This window comes from Chiloscyllium punctatum, chromosome 10, assembly GCF_047496795.1.
Source record: "Chiloscyllium punctatum isolate Juve2018m chromosome 10, sChiPun1.3, whole genome shotgun sequence".
Lineage (NCBI taxonomy): Eukaryota > Metazoa > Chordata > Chondrichthyes > Orectolobiformes > Hemiscylliidae > Chiloscyllium > Chiloscyllium punctatum.
This window is the reverse complement of record NC_092748.1, coordinates 75,463,531-75,485,817: the sequence shown is the minus strand read 5'-3', so window position 1 is coordinate 75,485,817 and position 22,287 is coordinate 75,463,531. Positions and strand designations below refer to the sequence as shown.

The window sequence follows — 22,287 nt, the reverse complement described above, 5'->3', positions numbered from 1 at the left end:
TATTCCTGATGAAGGGCATTTGCCCGAAACGTTGATTTTGAAGCTACTTTGATGCTGCCTGAACTGCTGTGCTCTTCCAGCACCACTAATCCAGAATCTGGTTTCCAGCATCTGCAGTCATTGTTTTTACCGAGATATGGTAAAGCCTGGCTCGGAACATGCTAATTCAGGAGGAGGCCTTTTCTTAGTCAGGAACACGTGGGCTTCAATGGGGCAGGAATGTGATGCAGTGAAGGACCATACCTGGCAAGGTCACTGTAGTGATTGCAACGAGGTCATTCAGGGATCTCATAGAATGTGAGTTCCCTGATTGCGACTGTTAATCTTGTCCAGTCAGGGAACCCTAGCCAATAGATATTTGCATGAGTGTCAGAGGTTCTGTTACTCTGAGAGCTGGCTCTGAAGAAGCTGGATCAGTGTCAATGACTCTCCACGTGTAAATAAAGGGTGACTTGGTGAGGGGATACCGGCCTCTGAGGATTTATTTCAGTGGCGATGACAGAAAAGCACAATCCTGAAGAAATTTGTTCGCATATTCATCTTTAAGTTGGGGAATCATTTCTGGCATCATGCCATTATTTGGGAAGCTTGCCTTATTCAATCTTGCTGTCAAAGACTAGGCCCAGTATGTGGAAAGAATGTGTTATTGTTTTCTGGGAAAACGAGATTGAGGCAGCTGAAAAGCGGTGAGTAATTCTCCAGACAGCTTGAAGACCCATTGCTTTTTCTGTTATTAAGAGCCTAACTTTCCCTGAGGCACCAGACCCTAAAACCTTTCAAGAGCTGATGGACTTAGTTAAGAGCGATCCATTGGACTTAATTTGAGTAAGAGGATTCATAGGTCAGTATTCAGGAGAGTGCACACCCTGGAAAGTCCACCTACATCTCATTTGGATCAAATTGCTTAGAAACATCCGAATCAGAAGTAATCAAAATAATCGTCGGGTTAAATGATCACCTGCTTCTAATGGAAGTTAATACCAGCACGGCTGTTTCAGTGATTGCAGAATTAATCTTAAACAAAGTTTGCTATGGACTCCAACTCTTAAGTTTGCTTAAGACCTTGGCTATACTGAGAAGTAATACTGGTAAACTTTGACCGATCAAGGGTACAAGCTTATAAGAAGCAGTTGGTTCAATTACCACTGATTGTAGTAAAAGACTTGGACCCAAACTTGAGGGGAAATTGGTTGAGAAAGATTCAGAGATTGGCTCAACGTTTTTCAATTAGAAAATGAGTGAAGCCCTAATTAAATATCCAGAAGGTTTTCAGCAAGGTCTAGGGACTATCAAAGGAACCAAAGACACCTTGCATGTTGATCAGGAAGCAATTCCACAATTCTGCCTCACAGGCAAAAGTAGATGCAGAAACCAGAAGGTGGGAAAGTGACAGAAACATCAAACCATCCAGTTTGTGGAATGGGCAGCACCAGTTGTATGGATTTTGAAGTCAAACAGGTTGGCTCGCCTTTGTGGGGATTTTAACCAAACTACTTTTTGCAGCTGGATGAATATCCAATCCCTCGCATAGATGATTTATATGTAAGGCTGGTCGGGGAGCTATCCTTCATGAAGCTGGACATGAGCAATGCATTCTTGCAATTGTGGTTAGATGAGGATTCCCAGAAATAAGGGGAGACATACGAGACTGCCATTTGGGCAATCATTAGCCTGTGCAATGTTTCATCATATGACAGAAACATTTTACAAGGTTTACCCCGAGTCACCATTTATTTAGGAATGGTCTTGCATGGCTAAGATGCAGGGTCAACACGAGATCAGGTCCAGTGACATATAAAGTTCAGGTAGGTGTGACTGTCCTGAACAACTATTTGAAAGTTGGAAATTTGCAAATAGTGTGGGAGCAAAATGACTCCCTTCCGGAACCCATGGTTCCTCCGTTTGCATCAGACATTGAAGAAACCTCAGAATCTGAGATGGACGTAGCAGGTGTTGCTGCATCGATGTTTCTTCTGCCTGAAGAAGAGGAGGAATTTTTTCCAAGCTGCTTGTGTTCAAGAGGTGAGTTACTGGTGGCTCAGTGGTTAGCACTGCTCCCTCACAGTGGGTTTGACTCTAGCCGCAGGTGACTGTATTTGTGGAGTTCGCACATTCTCACCGTGTCTGTGTGGGTTTCCTCCCACAGTCCAAAAGTGTGCAGACTAGGTAGAGAGGTCATGGGAAATCCAGGATTACAGGAAAGGGGTGGGGAGCTCTTCAGAGGGTCGGTATGGACTGTATGGCCTGCTTCCACACTGTAGGGGTTCTATTTAGGGTCGGCACTGTGGCTCAGTGATTATTGCTGCTGCCTCACAGCACCAGGGATCCATGTTTGATTCCAGCCACGGGTGACTGTCTTTGTGGAGTTTGCACATTCTCCCCTTTTCTGCGTGGGTTTCCTTCAGATGCTCCGGTTTGTTCCTACAGTCCAAAGATGTGCAGGTCAAGTGATGATATCATGAAACGCTTATGTCCCACTGTACATAATACAGGAAACTATTATGGATCAATGAAATGGATTATACTGAAAATAAGGAACATCTTCAAAGACTGGAAAGATCATTTCTTTGAGAAATTAAATTCAAACGTAGACTTTTCTCACATTAACACTATAAATCATTTCTCTTTCAGGCACAACACAAACAGGCCCTGCAGGTACAATCTTTAACTTATATATTGATTGGAATGCCAGCCTCAGTACTGATATTTGAAAACCCAAAGAATGGGATTGAATGAAGCTCTCACGTTAGAAAATTCTGTCAATTCCATTCAAAGAACTATTATCAAGATTAGAAATGCAAGGATGTTAAACATGATTGGGAGGAGTTTATTTTTCTGATAAATTATTGATATCATGATGTAAACAGTGCAATCACATCCATTTCAGATTGTGAAAAGTGGGTTCTTTTAGTTTGTACATTTTGTTGTTACTCATTCAAAGAAAATTCCACGGAAAAAGAAATTCTAATCTGGCCATTCAAGAAAAATACTAATTGTATTTAAGTTGAATGATCATAGTTAGAATTTCATGGCTATTCATCTTTTATCCAATATATAGTGGCAAATACATTTCAGTGGTGCAGTGTTCGTGACCCTACTCTGTGTTAAATGTTCATCAGTACATACTTATGTAACTTGATTTCTAAAATCTAACAACGACAGAGTAAAAGAATTAAGCACCAATAGCCAGATGGGAACGTGATTGTGTCTGAAAACCTGAGGAGGCTAAATGGTTGAAGTGGTCAGCAGCATCTGAGGAGCAGGAAAATCAATGTTAAGGGCAGGAGCCCTTCATCAGGAATGATCTTGGGGAAATAGTAGACAAATGCTAAGGAAACACAAAGTCAGATAGGGGTCATCACTGATTAGTGAAGACATTATTGCATTGCAAGAAGTGGGAGCTATTGTCAGGGAAGAAGGTGAGAATCCATTCTGGAGTGGTGGATGGATAAAAATCTGAACATGCACTAGATCCATGACCTGTATCACCTGATATGGTTTTATCACCAACCAGGGGATAGAAAATGTTTTGTTGCAGAGTGTGGGAAGACATGTTAAGTGCAGCATCAAGGTGTTCCTGCAGACAATGCTCAATAAAAAATTAGTTTAGTGCGTTAAAAGGAGGATGTAACATGTAACAGGTCTACCATGAGGGAGCTGAGAGGAAAGGAGAATGAGACTGTCTGTGAGGTGGAACAATGTCAATGGAAGGGTCATTAATAAATTTTAAATGACTTGGAAAAGAACCAGAATGTGCAATATGCAGCAAGGGATTAGGATCCAAATAAACCATCTGAGAGGATAGTGCAGGGATATTCATGAAGGGCTTTCAGAATGGAACGGGAAAGCAGACAAATAGAAGAAAAGCAACGGACTATGTAGAAAGACCGGAGTAATAGCAGAAAATAAATTGCTCTCAAGAAGAGTCAGCACAAAGAGACAGGGCTGAATGTCAATCTTCTGTACTTTTGACATCCTGAAATGCTCAAGTGCCACTGTACATAACACAGGAAATTACTGTGTATGAATAAAATGGATTATACTGGTAAAAATGAACATCATCAATGATGAGAAAAAAACATTTCTTTGAGAAATTAATTTCAAATGTAGAATTTTCTCACATTAACAATATAAATCAATTTTCTTTCAGACAAAACTACAACAACCACGACAGGTACAATCTTTATATTATATGTCGATTGAAATGCCAGCCTCAGAACTGATGCTTGAGAACCCAAAGAGTGGGATTGACTGAAGCTCTCACATTAGAAAATGCTGTTAATTCCATTCAAAGTACTATCGTCAAGATTAGAAATGCATGGATGTTAAACATGATTGGGAGGAGTTTATTTTTCTGATAAATGTTGATAGCATGATGCAAACAGTGCAATCACATCCATTTCAGATTGTGAAAAGTGGGTTCTTTTAGTTTGTACATTTTGTTATTACTCATTCAAAGAAAATTCCCAGGGAAAAAGAAATTCTAATCTGGCCATTCAAGAAAAATACTAATTGTATTTAAGTTGAATGATCATAGTTAGAATTTCATGGCTATTCACCTTTTATCCAATATTTGGTGGCAAATACATTTCAGTGGTGCAGTGTTTGTGACCCTACTCTGTGTTAGATGTTCATCAGTACATTCTTATGTAACATGATTTCTAAAATCTAACAACGACCACAAAAAACAATGAAGCCCCAATAGCCAGATGGGACCGTGAATGTGTCTGAAAACTTGGAAAGATTAAATGGTTGAGGAGGTCAGCACCTGAGGAACAGGAAAATTGATGTTTCGGGCAGGCGGCATTCATCAGGAATGATCTTGGGGAAATAGTAGACAAATGCTAAGAAAACATAAAGTTAGATGGGGGTCATCACTGATTAGTGAAGACATTGTTGCCTTGCAAGAAGTGGGAGCTATTGTCAGGGAAGAAGGTCAGAATCCATTCTGGAGTGGTGGATGGATAAAAATCTGAACATGCACGAGATCCATGACCTGTACCACCTGATATGGTTTTATCACCAACCAGGGGATGGAAAATGTTTTGTTGCAGAGTGTGGGAAGACATGTTAAGTGCAGCATCAAGGTGTTCCTGCAGACAATGCTCAATAAAAAATTAGTTTAGTGCGTTAAAAGGAGGATGTAACATGTAACAGGTCTACCATGAGGGAGCTGAGAGGAAATGAGAATGATACTGTCTGTGAGTTGGAACAATGTCAATGGAAGGGTCATTAATAAATTTTAAATGACTTGGAAAAGAACCAGAATGTGCAATATGCAGCAAGGGATTAGGATCCAAATAAACCATCTGAGAGGATAGTGCAGGGAGATTCACGAAGGGCTTTCAGAATAGAACGGGAAAGCAGACAAACAGAAGAAAATCAACGGGCTATGAAGAAAGACCGGAGTAATAGCAGAAAATAAATTGCTCTCAAAAAGAGTCAGCACAAAGAGACAGGGCTGAGTGTCAATCTTCTGTACTTTTGACATCCTGAAATGCTCAAGTGCTACCGTACATAATACAGGAAATTACTGTGTATGAATAAAATGGATTATACTGGTAAAAATGAACATCATCAATGATGAGAAATAAACATTTCTTTGAGAAATTAATGTCAAATGTAGAATTTTCTCATATTAACAATATAAATCAATTTTCTTTCAGACACAACTACAACAACCACGACAGGTACAATCTTTATATTATATGTCGATTGAAATGCCAGCCTCAGAACTGATGCTTGAGAACCCAAAGAGTGGGATTGACTGAAGCTCTCACATTAGAAAATGCTGTTAATTCCATTCAAAGTAGTATCGTCAAGATTAGAAATGCAAGGATGTTAAACATGATTGGGAGGAGTTTATTTTTCTGATAAATGTTGATAGCATGATGCAAACAGTGCAATCACATCCATTTCAGATTGTGAAAAGTGGGTTCTTTTAGTTTGTACATTTTGTTATTACTCATTCAAAGAAAATTCCCAGGGAAAAAGAAATTCTAATCTGGCTATTCAAGAAAAATACTAATTGTATTTAAGTTGAATGATCATAGTTAGAATTTCATGGCTATTCACCTTTTCTCCAATATATAGTGGCAAATATATTATAGTGGTGCAGTGTTCGTGACCCTACTCTGTGTTAGATGTTCATCAGTACATTCTTATGTAACTTGATTTCTAAAATCTAACAACGACAGGGTAAAAGAATTAAGCACCAATAGCCAGATGGGAACATGATTGTGTCTGGAAACCTGAGATGGTTAAATGGTTGAAGTGGCCAGCAGCATCTGAGAAGCAGGAAAATCAATGTTTAGGGCAGGAGCCCTTCATCAGGAATGATCTTGGGAAATAATAGACAAATGCTAAGGAAACATTAAGTTAGATGGGGGTCATCACTGATTAGTGAAGACATTGCTGCAGTGCAAGAAGTGGGAGCTATTGTCAGGGAAGAAGGTCAGAATCCATTCTGGAGTGGTGGATGGATAAAAATCTGAACATGCACTAGATCCATGACCTGTATCACCTGATATGGTTTTATTACCAACCAGGGGATGGAAAATGTTTTGTTGCAGAGTGTGGGAAGACATGTTAAGTGCAGCATCAAGGTGATCCTGCAGACAATGCTCAGTAAAAAATTAGTTTAGTGCGTTAAAAGGAGGATGTAACATGTAACAGGTCTACCATGAGGGAGCTGAGAGGAAAGGAGAATGAGACTGTCTGTGAGTTGGAACAATGTCAATGGAAGGGTCATTAATAAATTTTAAATGACTTGGAAAAGAACCAGAATGTGCAATATCCAGCAAGGGATTAGGATCCAAATAAACCATCTGAGAGGATAGTGCAGGGAGATTCACGAAGGGCTTTCAGAATGGAACGGGAAAGCAGACAAATAGAAGAAAAGCAACGGGCTATGTAGAAAGACCGGAGTAATAGCAGAAAATAAATTGCTCTCAAGAAGAGTCAGCACAAAGAGACAGGGCTGAATGTCAATCTTCTGTACTTTTGACATCCTGAAATGCTCAAGTGCCACTGTACATAATACAGGAAATTACTGTGTATGAATAAAATGGATTATACTGGTAAAAATGAACATCATCAATGATGAGAAAAAAACATTTCTTTGAGAAATTAATTTCAAATGTAGAATTTTCTCACATTAACAATATAAATCAATTTTCTTTCAGACACAACTCCAACAACCACGACAGGTACAATCTTTATATTATATGTCGATTGAAATGCCAGCCTCAGAACTGATGCTTGAGAACCCAAAGAATGGGATTGACTGAAGCTCTCACGTTAGAAAATGCTGTTAATTCCATTCAAAGAACTATCATCAAATTTGAAATGCAAGGATGTTAAATATGATTGGGAGGAGTTTATTTTTCTGATAAATGTTGATAGCATGATGCAAACAGTGCAATCACATCCATTTCAGATTGTGAAAAGTGGGTTCTTTTAGTTTGTACATTTTGTTATTACTCATTCAAAGAAAATTCCCAGGGAAAAAGAAAATCTAATCTGGCTATTCAAGAAAAATACTAATTGTATTTAAGTTGAATGATCATAGTTAGAATTTCATGGCTATTCACCTTTTCTCCAATATATAGTGGCAAATACATTTCAGTGGTGCAGTGTTTGTGACCCTACTCTGTGTTAAATGTTCATCAGTACATTCTTATGTAACTTGATTTTTAAAATCTAACAACGACAGAGTAAAAGAATTAAGCACCAATAGCCAGATGGGAACGTGATTGTGTCTGAAAACCTGAGAAGGTTAAATGGTTGAAGTGGTCAGCAGCATCTGAAGAGCAGGAAAATCAATGTTTAGGGCAGGAGCCCTTCATCAGGAATGATCTTGGGGAAATAGTAGACAAATGCTAAGGAAACACAAAGTCAGTTGGGGGTGAAGACATTGTTGCATTGTAAGAAGTGGGAAGCAGGACAAAACCAGTCTGGAGCAGTGAATGAATAAAATTCTGAACATGCACTATATCCATGACCTATATCACGTAACATGGTTTTATCACCAATCAGGAGATGGAAACTGTTTTGTTGCAGATTGCAGGAAGACATGCTAAGTGCAGAATCAAGGTGTTTTTGCAGACAATGACAAATAAAAAATCAGTTTAGTGTGTTAAAAGGAGGCTTTAACAACAGGTCCATCATGCATCTACTTTAGGTAGCCTGAGAGGAAAGGAGAATGAAACTGTCTTAGAGGTGGAACAAGATCAATTCAATAATAAAGGTCTTTAATAAATTTTAAATGACTTGGAAAAGAAACACAATGCGGAATATGCAGCAAGTGATTCAGAACCGAATAGACCATCTGAGAGGACATTGGAGCGAGTGTCATGAAGGGCTTTCAGAGTGGAATGGGGAGCAGACAGTTAGATGAAAACCAATGGGCTATGTAGAAAGACTGGAGTAATGGCAGAAAATAAGTTTGCTCTCAAAATGAATCAGCACATGTAGAAAGGGCTGAATGTCAATCTTCTTTACGTTTGATATCATGAAACGCTCATGTCCCACTGTACATAATACTGGAAACTATTATGTATCAATGAAAAGGATTATACTGATAACAATGAACATCTTCAAAGACTGGAAAGGTCATTTCTTTGAGAAATTAATTTCAAACGTAGAATTTTCTCACATTAACAATATAAACCATTTCTCTTTCAGTCACACCTCCAATAGACCCTGCAGGTACAATCTTTATATTATACATTGATTGAAATGCCAGCGTCAGAACTGATGTTTGAAAACCAAAGAATGGGACTAAATGAACTTCTCTTGCGAGAAGATGCTGTCAATTCCACTCAAAGAATAATCATCAGGATTAGAAATGCAAGGATGTCAAACATGATTTGGAGGAGTTTATTTTCTGATAACTTATTGATAGCATGATGCAAACAGTGCAATCACATCCATTTCAGATTCTGAAAAGAGGGTTTGTTTAGTTTGTACATTTTATCATGACTCATTGAAAAAAAATACCTAGGGATAAAGAAATTCTAATCTGGCTATTCAAGAAAATTACTAATTGTGTTTAAATTGCATGATCATAGTTAGACTTTCATGGCTATTCACTTTTTCTCCAATATACAGCAGCAATTGCATTTTTGTGGTGCAGTGTTTGATAGATGTTCATCAGAACATTCTTATGTAACATGATTTCTAAACTCCAACAAAAACCACAAAAAACAATGAAGCCCCAATAGCCAGATGGGAACGTGAATGTGTCTGAAAACTTGGAAAGATTAAATGGTTGAGGAGGTCAGCACCTGAGGAACAGGAATATTGATGTTTCGGGCAGGAGGCCTTCATCAGGAATGATCTTGGGAAATAATAGACAAATGCTAAGGAAACATAAAGTTAGATGGGGGTCATCACTGATTAGTGGAGACATTGTTGCATTGCAAGAAGTGGGAGCTATTGTCAAGGAAGAAGGTCAGAATCCATTCTGGAGTGGTAGATGGATAAAAATCTGAACATGCACTAGATCCATGACCTGTATCACCTGATATGGTTTTATCACCAACCAGGGGATGGAAAATGTTTTGTTGCAGAGTGTGGGAAGACATGTTAAGTGCAGCATCAAGGTGTTCCTGCAGACAATGCTCAATAAAAAATTAGTTTAGTGCGTTAAAAGGAGGATGTAACATGTAACAGGTCTACCATGAGGAGGCTGAGAGGAAGGAGAATGAGACTGTCTGTGAGGTGGAACAATGGCAATGGAAGGGTCATTAATAAATTTAAATGACTTGGAAAAGAACCAGAATGTGCAATATGCAGCAAGGGATTAGGATCCAAATAAACCATCTGAGAGGATAGTGCAGGGAGATTCACGAAGGGCTTTCAGAATGGAACGGGAAAGCAGACAAACAGAAGAAAAGCAATGGGCTATAAAGAAAGACCGGAGTAATAGCAGAAAACAAATTGCGCTCAAAAAGAGTCAGCACAAAGAGACAGGGGTGAATGTTAATCTTCTGTACTTTTGACATCCTGAAATGCTCAAGTGCCACCGTACATAATACAGGAAATTACTGTGTATGAATAAAATGGATTATACTGCTAAAAATGAACATCATCAATGATGAGAAAAAAACATTTTCTTTGAGAAATTAATTTCAAATATAAAATTTTCTCACATTAACAATATAAATCAATTTTCTTTCAGACAAAACTACAACAACCACGACAGGTACAATCTTTATATTATATGTCGATTGAAATGCCAGCTTCAGAACTGATGTTTGAAAACCCAAAGAATGGGATTGAGTGAAGCTCTCACATTAGAAAATGCTGTTAATTCCATTCGAAGTACTATCGTCAAGTTTAGAAATGCATGGATGTTAAACATGATTGGGAGGAGTTTATTTTTCTGATAAATGTTGATAGCATGATGCAAACAGTGCAATCACATCCATTTCAGATTGTGAAAAGTGGGTTCTTTTAGTCTGTACATTTTGTTATTACTCATTCAAAGAAAATTCCCAGGGAAAAAGAAATTCTAATCTGGCTATTCAAGAAAAATACTAATTGTATTTAAGTTGAATGATCATAGTTAGAATTTCATGGCTATTCACCTTTTCTCCAATATATAGTGGCAAATACATTTTAGTGGTGCAGTGTTTGTGACCCTACTGTGTGTTAGATGTTCATCAGTACATTCTTATCTAACTTGATTTCTAAAATCTAACAACGACAGAGTAAAAGAATTAAGCACCAATAGACAGATGGGAACGTGATTGGTCTGAAAATCTGAGAAGGTTAAATGGTTGAAGTGGTCAGCAGCATCTGAGGAGTAGGGAGATCAATGTTTAGGGCAGGAACCCTTCATCAGGAATAATCTTGGGGAAATAGTAGACAAATGCTAAGGAAACACAAAGTCAGATAGGGGTGAAGACATTGTTGCATTGTAAGAAGTGGGAAGCAGGACAAAATCCAGTCTGGAGCAGTGAATGAATAAAACTCTGAACATGCACTAGATCCATGACCTGTATCACCTGATATGGTTTTATCACCAACCAGGGGATGGAAAATGTTTTGTTGCAGAGTGTGGGAAGACATGTTAAGTGCAGCATCAAGGTGATCCTGCAGACAATGCTCAATAAAAAATTAATTTAATGCGTTAAAAGGAGGATGTAACATGTAACAGGTCTACCATGAGGGAGCTGAGAGGAAAGGAGAATGAGACTGTCTGTGAGGTGGAACAATGTCAATGGAAGGGTCATTAATAAATTTTAAATGACTTGGAAAAGAACCAGAATGTGCAATATGCAGCAAGGGATTAGGATCCAAATAAACCATCTGAGAGGATAGTGCAGGGAGATTCACGAAGGGCTTTCAGAATGGAACGGGAAAGCAGACAAATAGAAGAAAAGCAACGGGCTATGTAGAAAGACCGGAGTAATAGCAGAAAATAAATTGCTCTCAAAAAGAGTCAGCACAAAGAGAGAGGGCTGAATGTCAATCTTCTGTACTTTTGACATCCTGAAATGCTCAAGTGCTACCGTACATAATACAGTAAATTACTGTGTATGAATAAAATGGATTATACTGGTAAAAATGAACATCATCAATGATGAAAAAAAAACATTTCTTTGAGAAATTAATTTCAAATGTAGAATTTTCTCACATTAACAATATAAATCAATTTTCTTTCAGACACAACTACAACAACCACGACAGGTACAATCTTTATATTATATGTCGATTGAAATGCCAGCCTCAGAACTGATGTTTGAGAACCCAAAGAATGGGATTGACTGAAGCTCTCACATTAGAAAATGCTGTTAATTCCATTCAAAGTACTATCGTCAAGATTAGAAATGCAAGGATGTTAAACATGATTGGGAGGAGTTTATTTTTCTGATAAATGTTGATAGCATGATGCAAACAGTGCAATCACATCCATTTCAGATTGTGAAAAGTGGGTTCTTTTAGTTTGTACATTTTGTTATTACTCATTCAAAGAAAATTCCCAGGGAAAAAGAAATTCTAATCTGGCTATTCAAGAAAAATACTAATTGTATTTAAGTTGAATGATCATAGTTAGAATTTCATGGCTATTCACCTTTTCTCCAATATATAGTGGCAAATACATTTCAGTGGTGTAGTGTTTGTGACCCTACTCTGTGTTAGATGTTTATCAGTACATTCTTATGTAACTTGATTTCTAAAATCTAACAACGACAGAGTAAAAGAATTAAGCACCAATAGCCAGATGGGAACGTGATTGTGTCTGAAAACCTGAGAAGGTTAAATGGTTGAAGTGGTCAGCAGCATCTGAGGAGTAGGGAGATCAACATTTAGGGCAGGAGCCCTTCATCAGGAATGATCTTGGGAAATAGTAGACAAATGCTAAGGAAACACAAAGTCAGATAGGGGTGAAGACATTGTTGCATTGTAAGAAGTGGGAAGCAGGACAAAATCCAGTCTGGAGCATTGAATGAATAAAACTCTGAACATGCACTAGATCCATGACCTGTATCACCTGATATGGTTTTATCACCAACCAGGGGATGGAAAGTGTTTTGTTGCAGAGTGTGGGAAGACATGTTAGGTGCAGCATCAAGGTATTCCTGCAGACAATGCTCAATAAAAAATTAGTTTAGTGCGTTAAAAGGAGGATGTAACATGTAACAGGTCTACCATGAGGGAGTTGAGAGGAAAAGACTGTCTGTGAGGTGGAACAATGTCAATGGAAGGGTCATTAATAAATTTTAAATGACTTGGAAAAGAACCAGAATGTGCAATATCCAGCAAGGGATTAGGATCCAAATAAACCATCTGAGAGGATCGTGCAGGGAGATTCACGAAGGGCTTTCAGAATGGAACAGGAAAGCAGACAAATAGAAGAAAAGCAACGGGCTATGTAGAAAGACCGGAGTAATAGCAGAAAATAAATTGCTCTCAAAAAGAGTCAGCACAAAGAGACAGGGCTGAATGCCAATCTTCTGTACTTTTGACATCCTGAAATGCTCAAGTGCTACCGTACTTAATACAGGAAATTACTGTGTATGAATAAAATGGATTATACTGGTAAAAATGAACATCATCATTGATGAGAAAAAAACATTTCTTTGAGAAATTAATTTCAAATGTAGAATTTTCTCACATTAACAATATAAATCAATTTTCTTTCAGACACAACTACAACAACCACGACAGGTACAATCTTTATATTATATGTCGATTGAAATGCCAGCTTCAGAACTGATGCTTGAGAACCCAAAGAATGGGATTGTCTGAAGCTCTCACATTAGAAAATGCTGTTAATTCCATTCGAAGTACTATCGTCAAAATTAGAAATGCATGGATGTTAAACATGATTGGGAGGAGTTTATTTTTCTGATAAATGTTGATAGCATGATGCAAACAGTGCAATCACATCCATTTCAGATTGTGAAAAGTGGGTTCTTTTAGTTTGTACATTTTGTTATTACTCATTCAAAGAAAATTCCCAGGGAAAAAGAAATTCTAATCTGGCTATTCAAGAAAAATACTAATTGTATTTAAGTTGAATGATCATAGTTAGAATTTCATGGCTATTCACCTTTTCTCCAATATATAGTGGCAAATACATTTCAGTGGTGTAGTGTTTGTGACCCTACTCTGTGTTAGATGTTCATCAGTACATTCTTATCTAACTTGATTTCTAAAATCTAACAACGACAGAGTAAAAGAATTAAGCACCAATAGCCAGATGGGAACGTGATTGGTCAGAAAACCTGAGAAGGTTAAATGGTTGAAGTGGTCAGCAGCATCTGAGGAGTAGGGAGATCAAATTTTAGGGCAGGAACCCTTCATCAGGAATGATCTTGGGGAAATAGTAGACAAATGCTAAGGAAACACAAAGTCAGATAGGGGTGAAGACATTGTTGCATTGTAAGAAGTGGGAAGCAGGACAAAATCCAGTCTGGAGCATTGAATGAATAAAACTCTGAACATGCACTATATCCATGACCTATATCACGTAACATGGTTTTATCACCAATCAGGAGATGGAAACTGTCTTGTTGCAGCATGCAGGAAGACATGCTAAGTGCAGCATCAAGGTGTTCCTGCAGACAATGTCAAATAAAAAAGCAGTTTCGTGTGATAAAAGGAGACTTTAACAACAGGTCCATCATGCATCTACTTTAGGGAGCCTGAGAGGAAAGGAGAATGAAACTGTCTGTGAGGTGGAACAAGGTCAATTCAATAATAAAGGTCTTTAATAAATTTTAAATGACTTGGAAAAGAAACACAATGCGGAATATGCAGCAAGTGATTCAGAACCGAATAGACCATCTGAGAGGACATTGGAGCGAGTGTCATGAAGGGCTTTCAGAGTGGAATGGGGAGCAGACAGTTAGATGAAAACCAATGGGCTATGTAGAAAGACTGGAGTAATGGCAGAAAATAAGTTTGCTCTCAAAATGAATCAGCACATGTAGAAAGGGCTGAATGTCAATCTTCTTTACGTTTGATATCATGAAACGCTCATGTCCCACTGTACATAATACTGGAAACTATTATGTATCAATGAAAAGGATTATACTGATAACAATGAACATCTTCAAAGACTGGAAAGGTCATTTCTTTGAGAAATTAATTTCAAACGTAGAATTTTCTCACATTAACAATATAAACCATTTCTCTTTCAGTCACACCTCCAATAGACCCTGCAGGTACAATCTTTATATTATACATTGATTGAAATGCCAGCGTCAGAACTGATGTTTGAAAACCAAAGAATGGGACTAAATGAACTTCTCTTGCGAGAAGATGCTGTCAATTCCACTCAAAGAATAATCATCAGGATTAGAAATGCAAGGATGTCAAACATGATTTGGAGGAGTTTATTTTCTGATAACTTATTGATAGCATGATGCAAACAGTGCAATCACATCCATTTCAGATTCTGAAAAGAGGGTTTGTTTAGTTTGTACATTTTATCATGACTCATTGAAAAAAAATACCTAGGGATAAAGAAATTCTAATCTGGCTATTCAAGAAAATTACTAATTGTGTTTAAATTGCATGATCATAGTTAGACTTTCATGGCTATTCACTTTTTCTCCAATATACAGCAGCAATTGCATTTTTGTGGTGCAGTGTTTGATAGATGTTCATCAGAACATTCTTATGTAACATGATTTCTAAACTCCAACAAAAACCACAAAAAACAATGAAGCCCCAATAGCCAGATGGGAACGTGAATGTGTCTGAAAACTTGGAAAGATTAAATGGTTGAGGAGGTCAGCACCTGAGGAACAGGAATATTGATGTTTCGGGCAGGAGGCCTTCATCAGGAATGATCTTGGGAAATAATAGACAAATGCTAAGGAAACATAAAGTTAGATGGGGGTCATCACTGATTAGTGGAGACATTGTTGCATTGCAAGAAGTGGGAGCTATTGTCAAGGAAGAAGGTCAGAATCCATTCTGGAGTGGTAGATGGATAAAAATCTGAACATGCACTAGATCCATGACCTGTATCACCTGATATGGTTTTATCACCAACCAGGGGATGGAAAATGTTTTGTTGCAGAGTGTGGGAAGACATGTTAAGTGCAGCATCAAGGTGTTCCTGCAGACAATGCTCAATAAAAAATTAGTTTAGTGCGTTAAAAGGAGGATGTAACATGTAACAGGTCTACCATGAGGAGGCTGAGAGGAAAGGAGAATGAGACTGTCTGTGAGGTGGAACAATGGCAATGGAAGGGTCATTAATAAATTTAAATGACTTGGAAAAGAACCAGAATGTGCAATATGCAGCAAGGGATTAGGATCCAAATAAACCATCTGAGAGGATAGTGCAGGGAGATTCACGAAGGGCTTTCAGAATGGAACGGGAAAGCAGACAAACAGAAGAAAAGCAATGGGCTATAAAGAAAGACCGGAGTAATAGCAGAAAACAAATTGCGCTCAAAAAGAGTCAGCACAAAGAGACAGGGGTGAATGTTAATCTTCTGTACTTTTGACATCCTGAAATGCTCAAGTGCCACCGTACATAATACAGGAAATTACTGTGTATGAATAAAATGGATTATACTGCTAAAAATGAACATCATCAATGATGAGAAAAAAACATTTCTTTGAGAAATTAATTTCAAATATAAAATTTTCTCACATTAACAATATAAATCAATTTTCTTTCAGACAAAACTACAACAACCACGACAGGTACAATCTTTATATTATATGTCGATTGAAATGCCAGCTTCAGAACTGATGTTTGAAAACCCAAAGAATGGGATTGAGTGAAGCTCTCACATTAGAAAATGCTGTTAATTCCATTCGAAGTACTATCGTCAAGTTTAGAAATGCATGGATGTTAAACATGATTGGGAGGAGTTTATTTTTCTGATAAATGTTGATAGCATGATGCAAACAGTGCAATCACATCCATTTCAGATTGTGAAAAGTGGGTTCTTTTAGTCTGTACATTTTGTTATTACTCATTCAAAGAAAATTCCCAGGGAAAAAGAAATTCTAATCTGGCTATTCAAGAAAAATACTAATTGTATTTAAGTTGAATGATCATAGTTAGAATTTCATGGCTATTCACCTTTTCTCCAATATATAGTGGCAAATACATTTTAGTGGTGCAGTGTTTGTGACCCTACTGTGTGTTAGATGTTCATCAGTACATTCTTATCTAACTTGATTTCTAAAATCTAACAACGACAGAGTAAAAGAATTAAGCACCAATAGACAGATGGGAACGTGATTGGTCTGAAAATCTGAGAAGGTTAAATGGTTGAAGTGGTCAGCAGCATCTGAGGAGTAGGGAGATCAATGTTTAGGGCAGGAACCCTTCATCAGGAATAATCTTGGGGAAATAGTAGACAAATGCTAAGGAAACACAAAGTCAGATAGGGGTGAAGACATTGTTGCATTGTAAGAAGTGGGAAGCAGGACAAAATCCAGTCTGGAGCAGTGAATGAATAAAACTCTGAACATGCACTAGATCCATGACCTGTATCACCTGATATGGTTTTATCACCAACCAGGGGATGGAAAATGTTTTGTTGCAGAGTGTGGGAAGACATGTTAAGTGCAGCATCAAGGTGATCCTGCAGACAATGCTCAATAAAAAATTAATTTAATGCGTTAAAAGGAGGATGTAACATGTAACAGGTCTACCATGAGGGAGCTGAGAGGAAAGGAGAATGAGACTGTCTGTGAGGTGGAACAATGTCAATGGAAGGGTCATTAATAAATTTTAAATGACTTGGAAAAGAACCAGAATGTGCAATATGCAGCAAGGGATTAGGATCCAAATAAACCATCTGAGAGGATAGTGCAGGGAGATTCACGAAGGGCTTTCAGAATGGAACGGGAAAGCAGACAAATAGAAGAAAAGCAACGGGCTATGTAGAAAGACCGGAGTAATAGCAGAAAATAAATTGCTCTCAAAAAGAGTCAGCACAAAGAGAGAGGGCTGAATGTCAATCTTCTGTACTTTTGACATCCTGAAATGCTCAAGTGCTACCGTACATAATACAGTAAATTACTGTGTATGAATAAAATGGATTATACTGGTAAAAATGAACATCATCAATGATGAAAAAAAAACATTTCTTTGAGAAATTAATTTCAAATGTAGAATTTTCTCACATTAACAATATAAATCAATTTTCTTTCAGACACAACTACAACAACCACGACAGGTACAATCTTTATATTATATGTCGATTGAAATGCCAGCCTCAGAACTGATGTTTGAGAACCCAAAGAATGGGATTGACTGAAGCTCTCACATTAGAAAATGCTGTTAATTCCATTCAAAGTACTATCGTCAAGATTAGAAATGCAAGGATGTTAAACATGATTGGGAGGAGTTTATTTTTCTGATAAATGTTGATAGCATGATGCAAACAGTGCAATCACATCCATTTCAGATTGTGAAAAGTGGGTTCTTTTAGTTTGTACATTTTGTTATTACTCATTCAAAGAAAATTCCCAGGGAAAAAGAAATTCTAATCTGGCTATTCAAGAAAAATACTAATTGTATTTAAGTTGAATGATCATAGTTAGAATTTCATGGCTATTCACCTTTTCTCCAATATATAGTGGCAAATACATTTCAGTGGTGTAGTGTTTGTGACCCTACTCTGTGTTAGATGTTTATCAGTACATTCTTATGTAACTTGATTTCTAAAATCTAACAACGACAGAGTAAAAGAATTAAGCACCAATAGCCAGATGGGAACGTGATTGTGTCTGAAAACCTGAGAAGGTTAAATGGTTGAAGTGGTCAGCAGCATCTGAGGAGTAGGGAGATCAACATTTAGGGCAGGAGCCCTTCATCAGGAATGATCTTGGGAAATAGTAGACAAATGCTAAGGAAACACAAAGTCAGATAGGGGTGAAGACATTGTTGCATTGTAAGAAGTGGGAAGCAGGACAAAATCCAGTCTGGAGCATTGAATGAATAAAACTCTGAACATGCACTAGATCCATGACCTGTATCACCTGATATGGTTTTATCACCAATCAGGGGATGGAAAGTGTTTTGTTGCAGAGTGTGGGAAGACATGTTAGGTGCAGCATCAAGGTATTCCTGCAGACAATGCTCAATAAAAAATTAGTTTAGTGCGTTAAAAGGAGGATGTAACATGTAACAGGTCTACCATGAGGGAGTTGAGAGGAAAAGACTGTCTGTGAGGTGGAACAATGTCAATGGAAGGGTCATTAATAAATTTTAAATGACTTGGAAAAGAACCAGAATGTGCAATATCCAGCAAGGGATTAGGATCCAAATAAACCATCTGAGAGGATCGTGCAGGGAGATTCACGAAGCGCTTTCAGAATGGAACAGGAAAGCAGACAAATAGAAGAAAAGCAACGGGCTATGTAGAAAGACCGGAGTAATAGCAGAAAATAAATTGCTCTCAAAAAGAGTCAGCACAAAGAGACAGGGCTGAATGCCAATCTTCTGTACTTTTGACATCCTGAAATGCTCAAGTGCTACCGTACTTAATACAGGAAATTACTGTGTATGAATAAAATGGATTATACTGGTAAAAATGAACATCATCATTGATGAGAAAAAAACATTTCTTTGAGAAATTAATTTCAAATGTAGAATTTTCTCACATTAACAATATAAATCAATTTTCTTTCAGACACAACTACAACAACCACGACAGGTACAATCTTTATATTATATGTCGATTGAAATGCCAGCTTCAGAACTGATGCTTGAGAACCCAAAGAATGGGATTGTCTGAAGCTCTCACATTAGAAAATGCTGTTAATTCCATTCGAAGTACTATCGTCAAAATTAGAAATGCATGGATGTTAAACATGATTGGGAGGAGTTTATTTTTCTGATAAATGTTGATAGCATGATGCAAACAGTGCAATCACATCCATTTCAGATTGTGAAAAGTGGGTTCTTTTAGTTTGTACATTTTGTTATTACTCATTCAAAGAAAATTCCCAGGGAAAAAGAAATTCTAATCTGGCTATTCAAGAAAAATACTAATTGTATTTAAGTTGAATGATCATAGTTAGAATTTCATGGCTATTCACCTTTTCTCCAATATATAGTGGCAAATACATTTCAGTGGTGTAGTGTTTGTGACCCTACTCTGTGTTAGATGTTCATCAGTACATTCTTATCTAACTTGATTTCTAAAATCTAACAACGACAGAGTAAAAGAATTAAGCACCAATAGCCAGATGGGAACGTGATTGGTCAGAAAACCTGAGAAGGTTAAATGGTTGAAGTGGTCAGCAGCATCTGAGGAGTAGGGAGATCAAATTTTAGGGCAGGAACCCTTCATCAGGAATGATCTTGGGGAAATAGTAGACAAATGCTAAGGAAACACAAAGTCAGATAGGGGTGAAGACATTGTTGCATTGTAAGAAGTGGGAAGCAGGACAAAATCCAGTCTGGAGCATTGAATGAATAAAACTCTGAACATGCACTATATCCATGACCTATATCACGTAACATGGTTTTATCACCAATCAGGAGATGGAAACTGTCTTGTTGCAGCATGCAGGAAGACATGCTAAGTGCAGCATCAAGGTGTTCCTGCAGACAATGTCAAATAAAAAAGCAGTTTCGTGTGATAAAAGGAGACTTTAACAACAGGTCCATCATGCATCTACTTTAGGGAGCCTGAGAGGAAAGGAGAATGAAACTGTCTGTGAGGTGGAACAAGGTCAATTCAATAATAAAGGTCTTTAATAAATTTTAAATGACTTGGAAAAGAAACACAATGCGGAATATGCAGCAAGTGATTCAGAACCGAATAGACCATCTGAGAGGACATTGGAGCGAGTGTCATGAAGGGCTTTCAGAGTGGAATGGGGAGCAGACAGTTAGATGAAAACCAATGGGCTATGTAGAAAGACTGGAGTAATGGCAGAAAATAAGTTTGCTCTCAAAATGAATCAGCACATGTAGAAAGGGCTGAATGTCAATCTTCTTTACGTTTGATATCATGAAACGCTCATGTCCCACTGTACATAATACTGGAAACTATTATGTATCAATGAAAAGGATTATACTGATAACAATGAACATCTTCAAAGACTGGAAAGGTCATTTCTTTGAGAAATTAATTTCAAACGTAGAATTTTCTCACATTAACAATATAAACCATTTCTCTTTCAGTCACACCTCCAATAGACCCTGCAGGTACAATCTTTATATTATACATTGATTGAAATGCCAGCGTCAGAACTGATGTTTGAAAACCAAAGAATGGGACTGAATGAACTTCTCTTGCGAGAAGATGCTGTCAATTCCACTCAAAGAATAATCATCAGGATTAGAAATGCAAGGATGTCAAACATGATTTGGAGGAGTTTATTTTCTGATAACTTATTGATAGCATGATGCAAACAGTGCAATCACATCCATTTCAGATTCTGAAAAGAGGGTTTGTTTAGTTTGTACATTTTATCATGACTCATTGAAAGAAAATTCCTAGGGATAAAGAAATTCTAATCTGGCTATTCAAGAAAATTACTAATTGTGTTTAAATTGCATGATCATAGTTAGACTTTCATGGCTATTCACTTTTTCTCCAATATACAGCGGCAATTGCATTTTTGTGGTGCAGTGTTTGATAGATGTTCATCAGAACATTCTTATGTAACATGATTTCTAAACTCCAACAAAAACCACAAAAAACAATGAAGCCCCAATAGCCAGATGGGAACGTGAATGTGTCTGAAAACTTGGAAAGATTAAATGGTTGAGGAGGTCAGCACCTGAGGAACAGGAATATTGATGTTTCGGGCAGGAGGCCTTCATCAGGAATGATCTTGGGAAATAATAGACAAATGCTAAGGAAACATAAAGTTAGATGGGGGTCATCACTGATTAGTGGAGACATTGTTGCATTGCAAGAAGTGGGAGCTATTGTCAAGGAAGAAGGTCAGAATCCATTCTGGAGTGGTAGATGGATAAAAATCTGAACATGCACTAGATCCATGACCTGTATCACCTGATATGGTTTTATCACCAACCAGGGGATGGAAAATGTTTTGTTGCAGAGTGTGAGAAGACATGTTAAGTGCAGCATCAAGGTGTTCCTGCAGACAATGCTCAATAAAAAATTAGTTTAGTGCGTTAAAAGGAGGATGTAACATGTAACAGGTCTACCATGAGGAGGCTGAGAGGAAAGGAGAATGAGACTGTCTGTGAGGTGGAACAATGGCAATGGAAGGGTCATTAATAAATTTAAATGACTTGGAAAAGAACCAGAATGTGCAATATGCAGCAAGGGATTAGGATCCAAATAAACCATCTGAGAGGATAGTGCAGGGAGATTCACGAAGGGCTTTCAGAATGGAACGGGAAAGCAGACAAACAGAAGAAAAGCAATGGGCTATAAAGAAAGACCGGAGTAATAGCAGAAAACAAATTGCGCTCAAAAAGAGTCAGCACAAAGAGACAGGGGTGAATGTTAATCTTCTGTAATTTTGACATCCTGAAATGCTCAAGTGCCACCGTACATAATACAGGAAATTACTGTGTATGAATAAAATGGATTATACTGCTAAAAATGAACATCATCAATGATGAGAAAAAAACATTTCTTTGAGAAATTAATTTCAAATATAAAATTTTCTCACATTAACAATATAAATCAATTTTCTTTCAGACAAAACTACAACAACCACGACAGGTACAATCTTTATATTATATGTCGATTGAAATGCCAGCTTCAGAACTGATGTTTGAAAACCCAAAGAATGGGATTGAGTGAAGCTCTCACATTAGAAAATGCTGTTAATTCCATTCGAAGTACTATCGTCAAGTTT

The 22,287-nt window shown here is 37.5% G+C and overlaps 1 protein-coding gene across 25 annotated transcripts in view; it reads left to right on the top strand.

Annotated features, from left to right (window-relative positions):
• Nucleotides 1–22,287, top strand: part of LOC140482304 (mucin-13-like) — a 91,097-nt gene that overhangs the window by 5,471 nt on the left and 63,339 nt on the right. For 4 of the 25 annotated variants that reach the window (XM_072579561.1, XM_072579557.1, XM_072579551.1 and 1 more), the window contains exons 2-13: nucleotides 2,632–2,655; nucleotides 4,151–4,174; nucleotides 5,667–5,690; nucleotides 7,185–7,208; nucleotides 8,686–8,709; nucleotides 10,184–10,207; nucleotides 13,156–13,179; nucleotides 14,658–14,681; nucleotides 16,156–16,179; nucleotides 19,128–19,151; nucleotides 20,630–20,653; nucleotides 22,128–22,151. In XM_072579561.1, the coding sequence (XP_072435662.1) occupies nucleotides 2,632–2,655; nucleotides 4,151–4,174; nucleotides 5,667–5,690; nucleotides 7,185–7,208; nucleotides 8,686–8,709; nucleotides 10,184–10,207; nucleotides 13,156–13,179; nucleotides 14,658–14,681; nucleotides 16,156–16,179; nucleotides 19,128–19,151; nucleotides 20,630–20,653; nucleotides 22,128–22,151 (288 nt within the window). Of the gene's footprint in view, nucleotides 1–2,631; nucleotides 2,656–4,150; nucleotides 4,175–5,666; nucleotides 5,691–7,184; nucleotides 7,209–8,685; nucleotides 8,710–10,183; nucleotides 10,208–11,673; nucleotides 11,698–13,155; nucleotides 13,180–14,657; nucleotides 14,682–16,155; nucleotides 16,180–17,645; nucleotides 17,670–19,127; nucleotides 19,152–20,629; nucleotides 20,654–22,127; nucleotides 22,152–22,287 lie in introns of all 25 variants that reach the window. The other 21 variants (XM_072579569.1, XM_072579566.1, XM_072579555.1 and 18 more) reach the window with 19 other exon arrangements.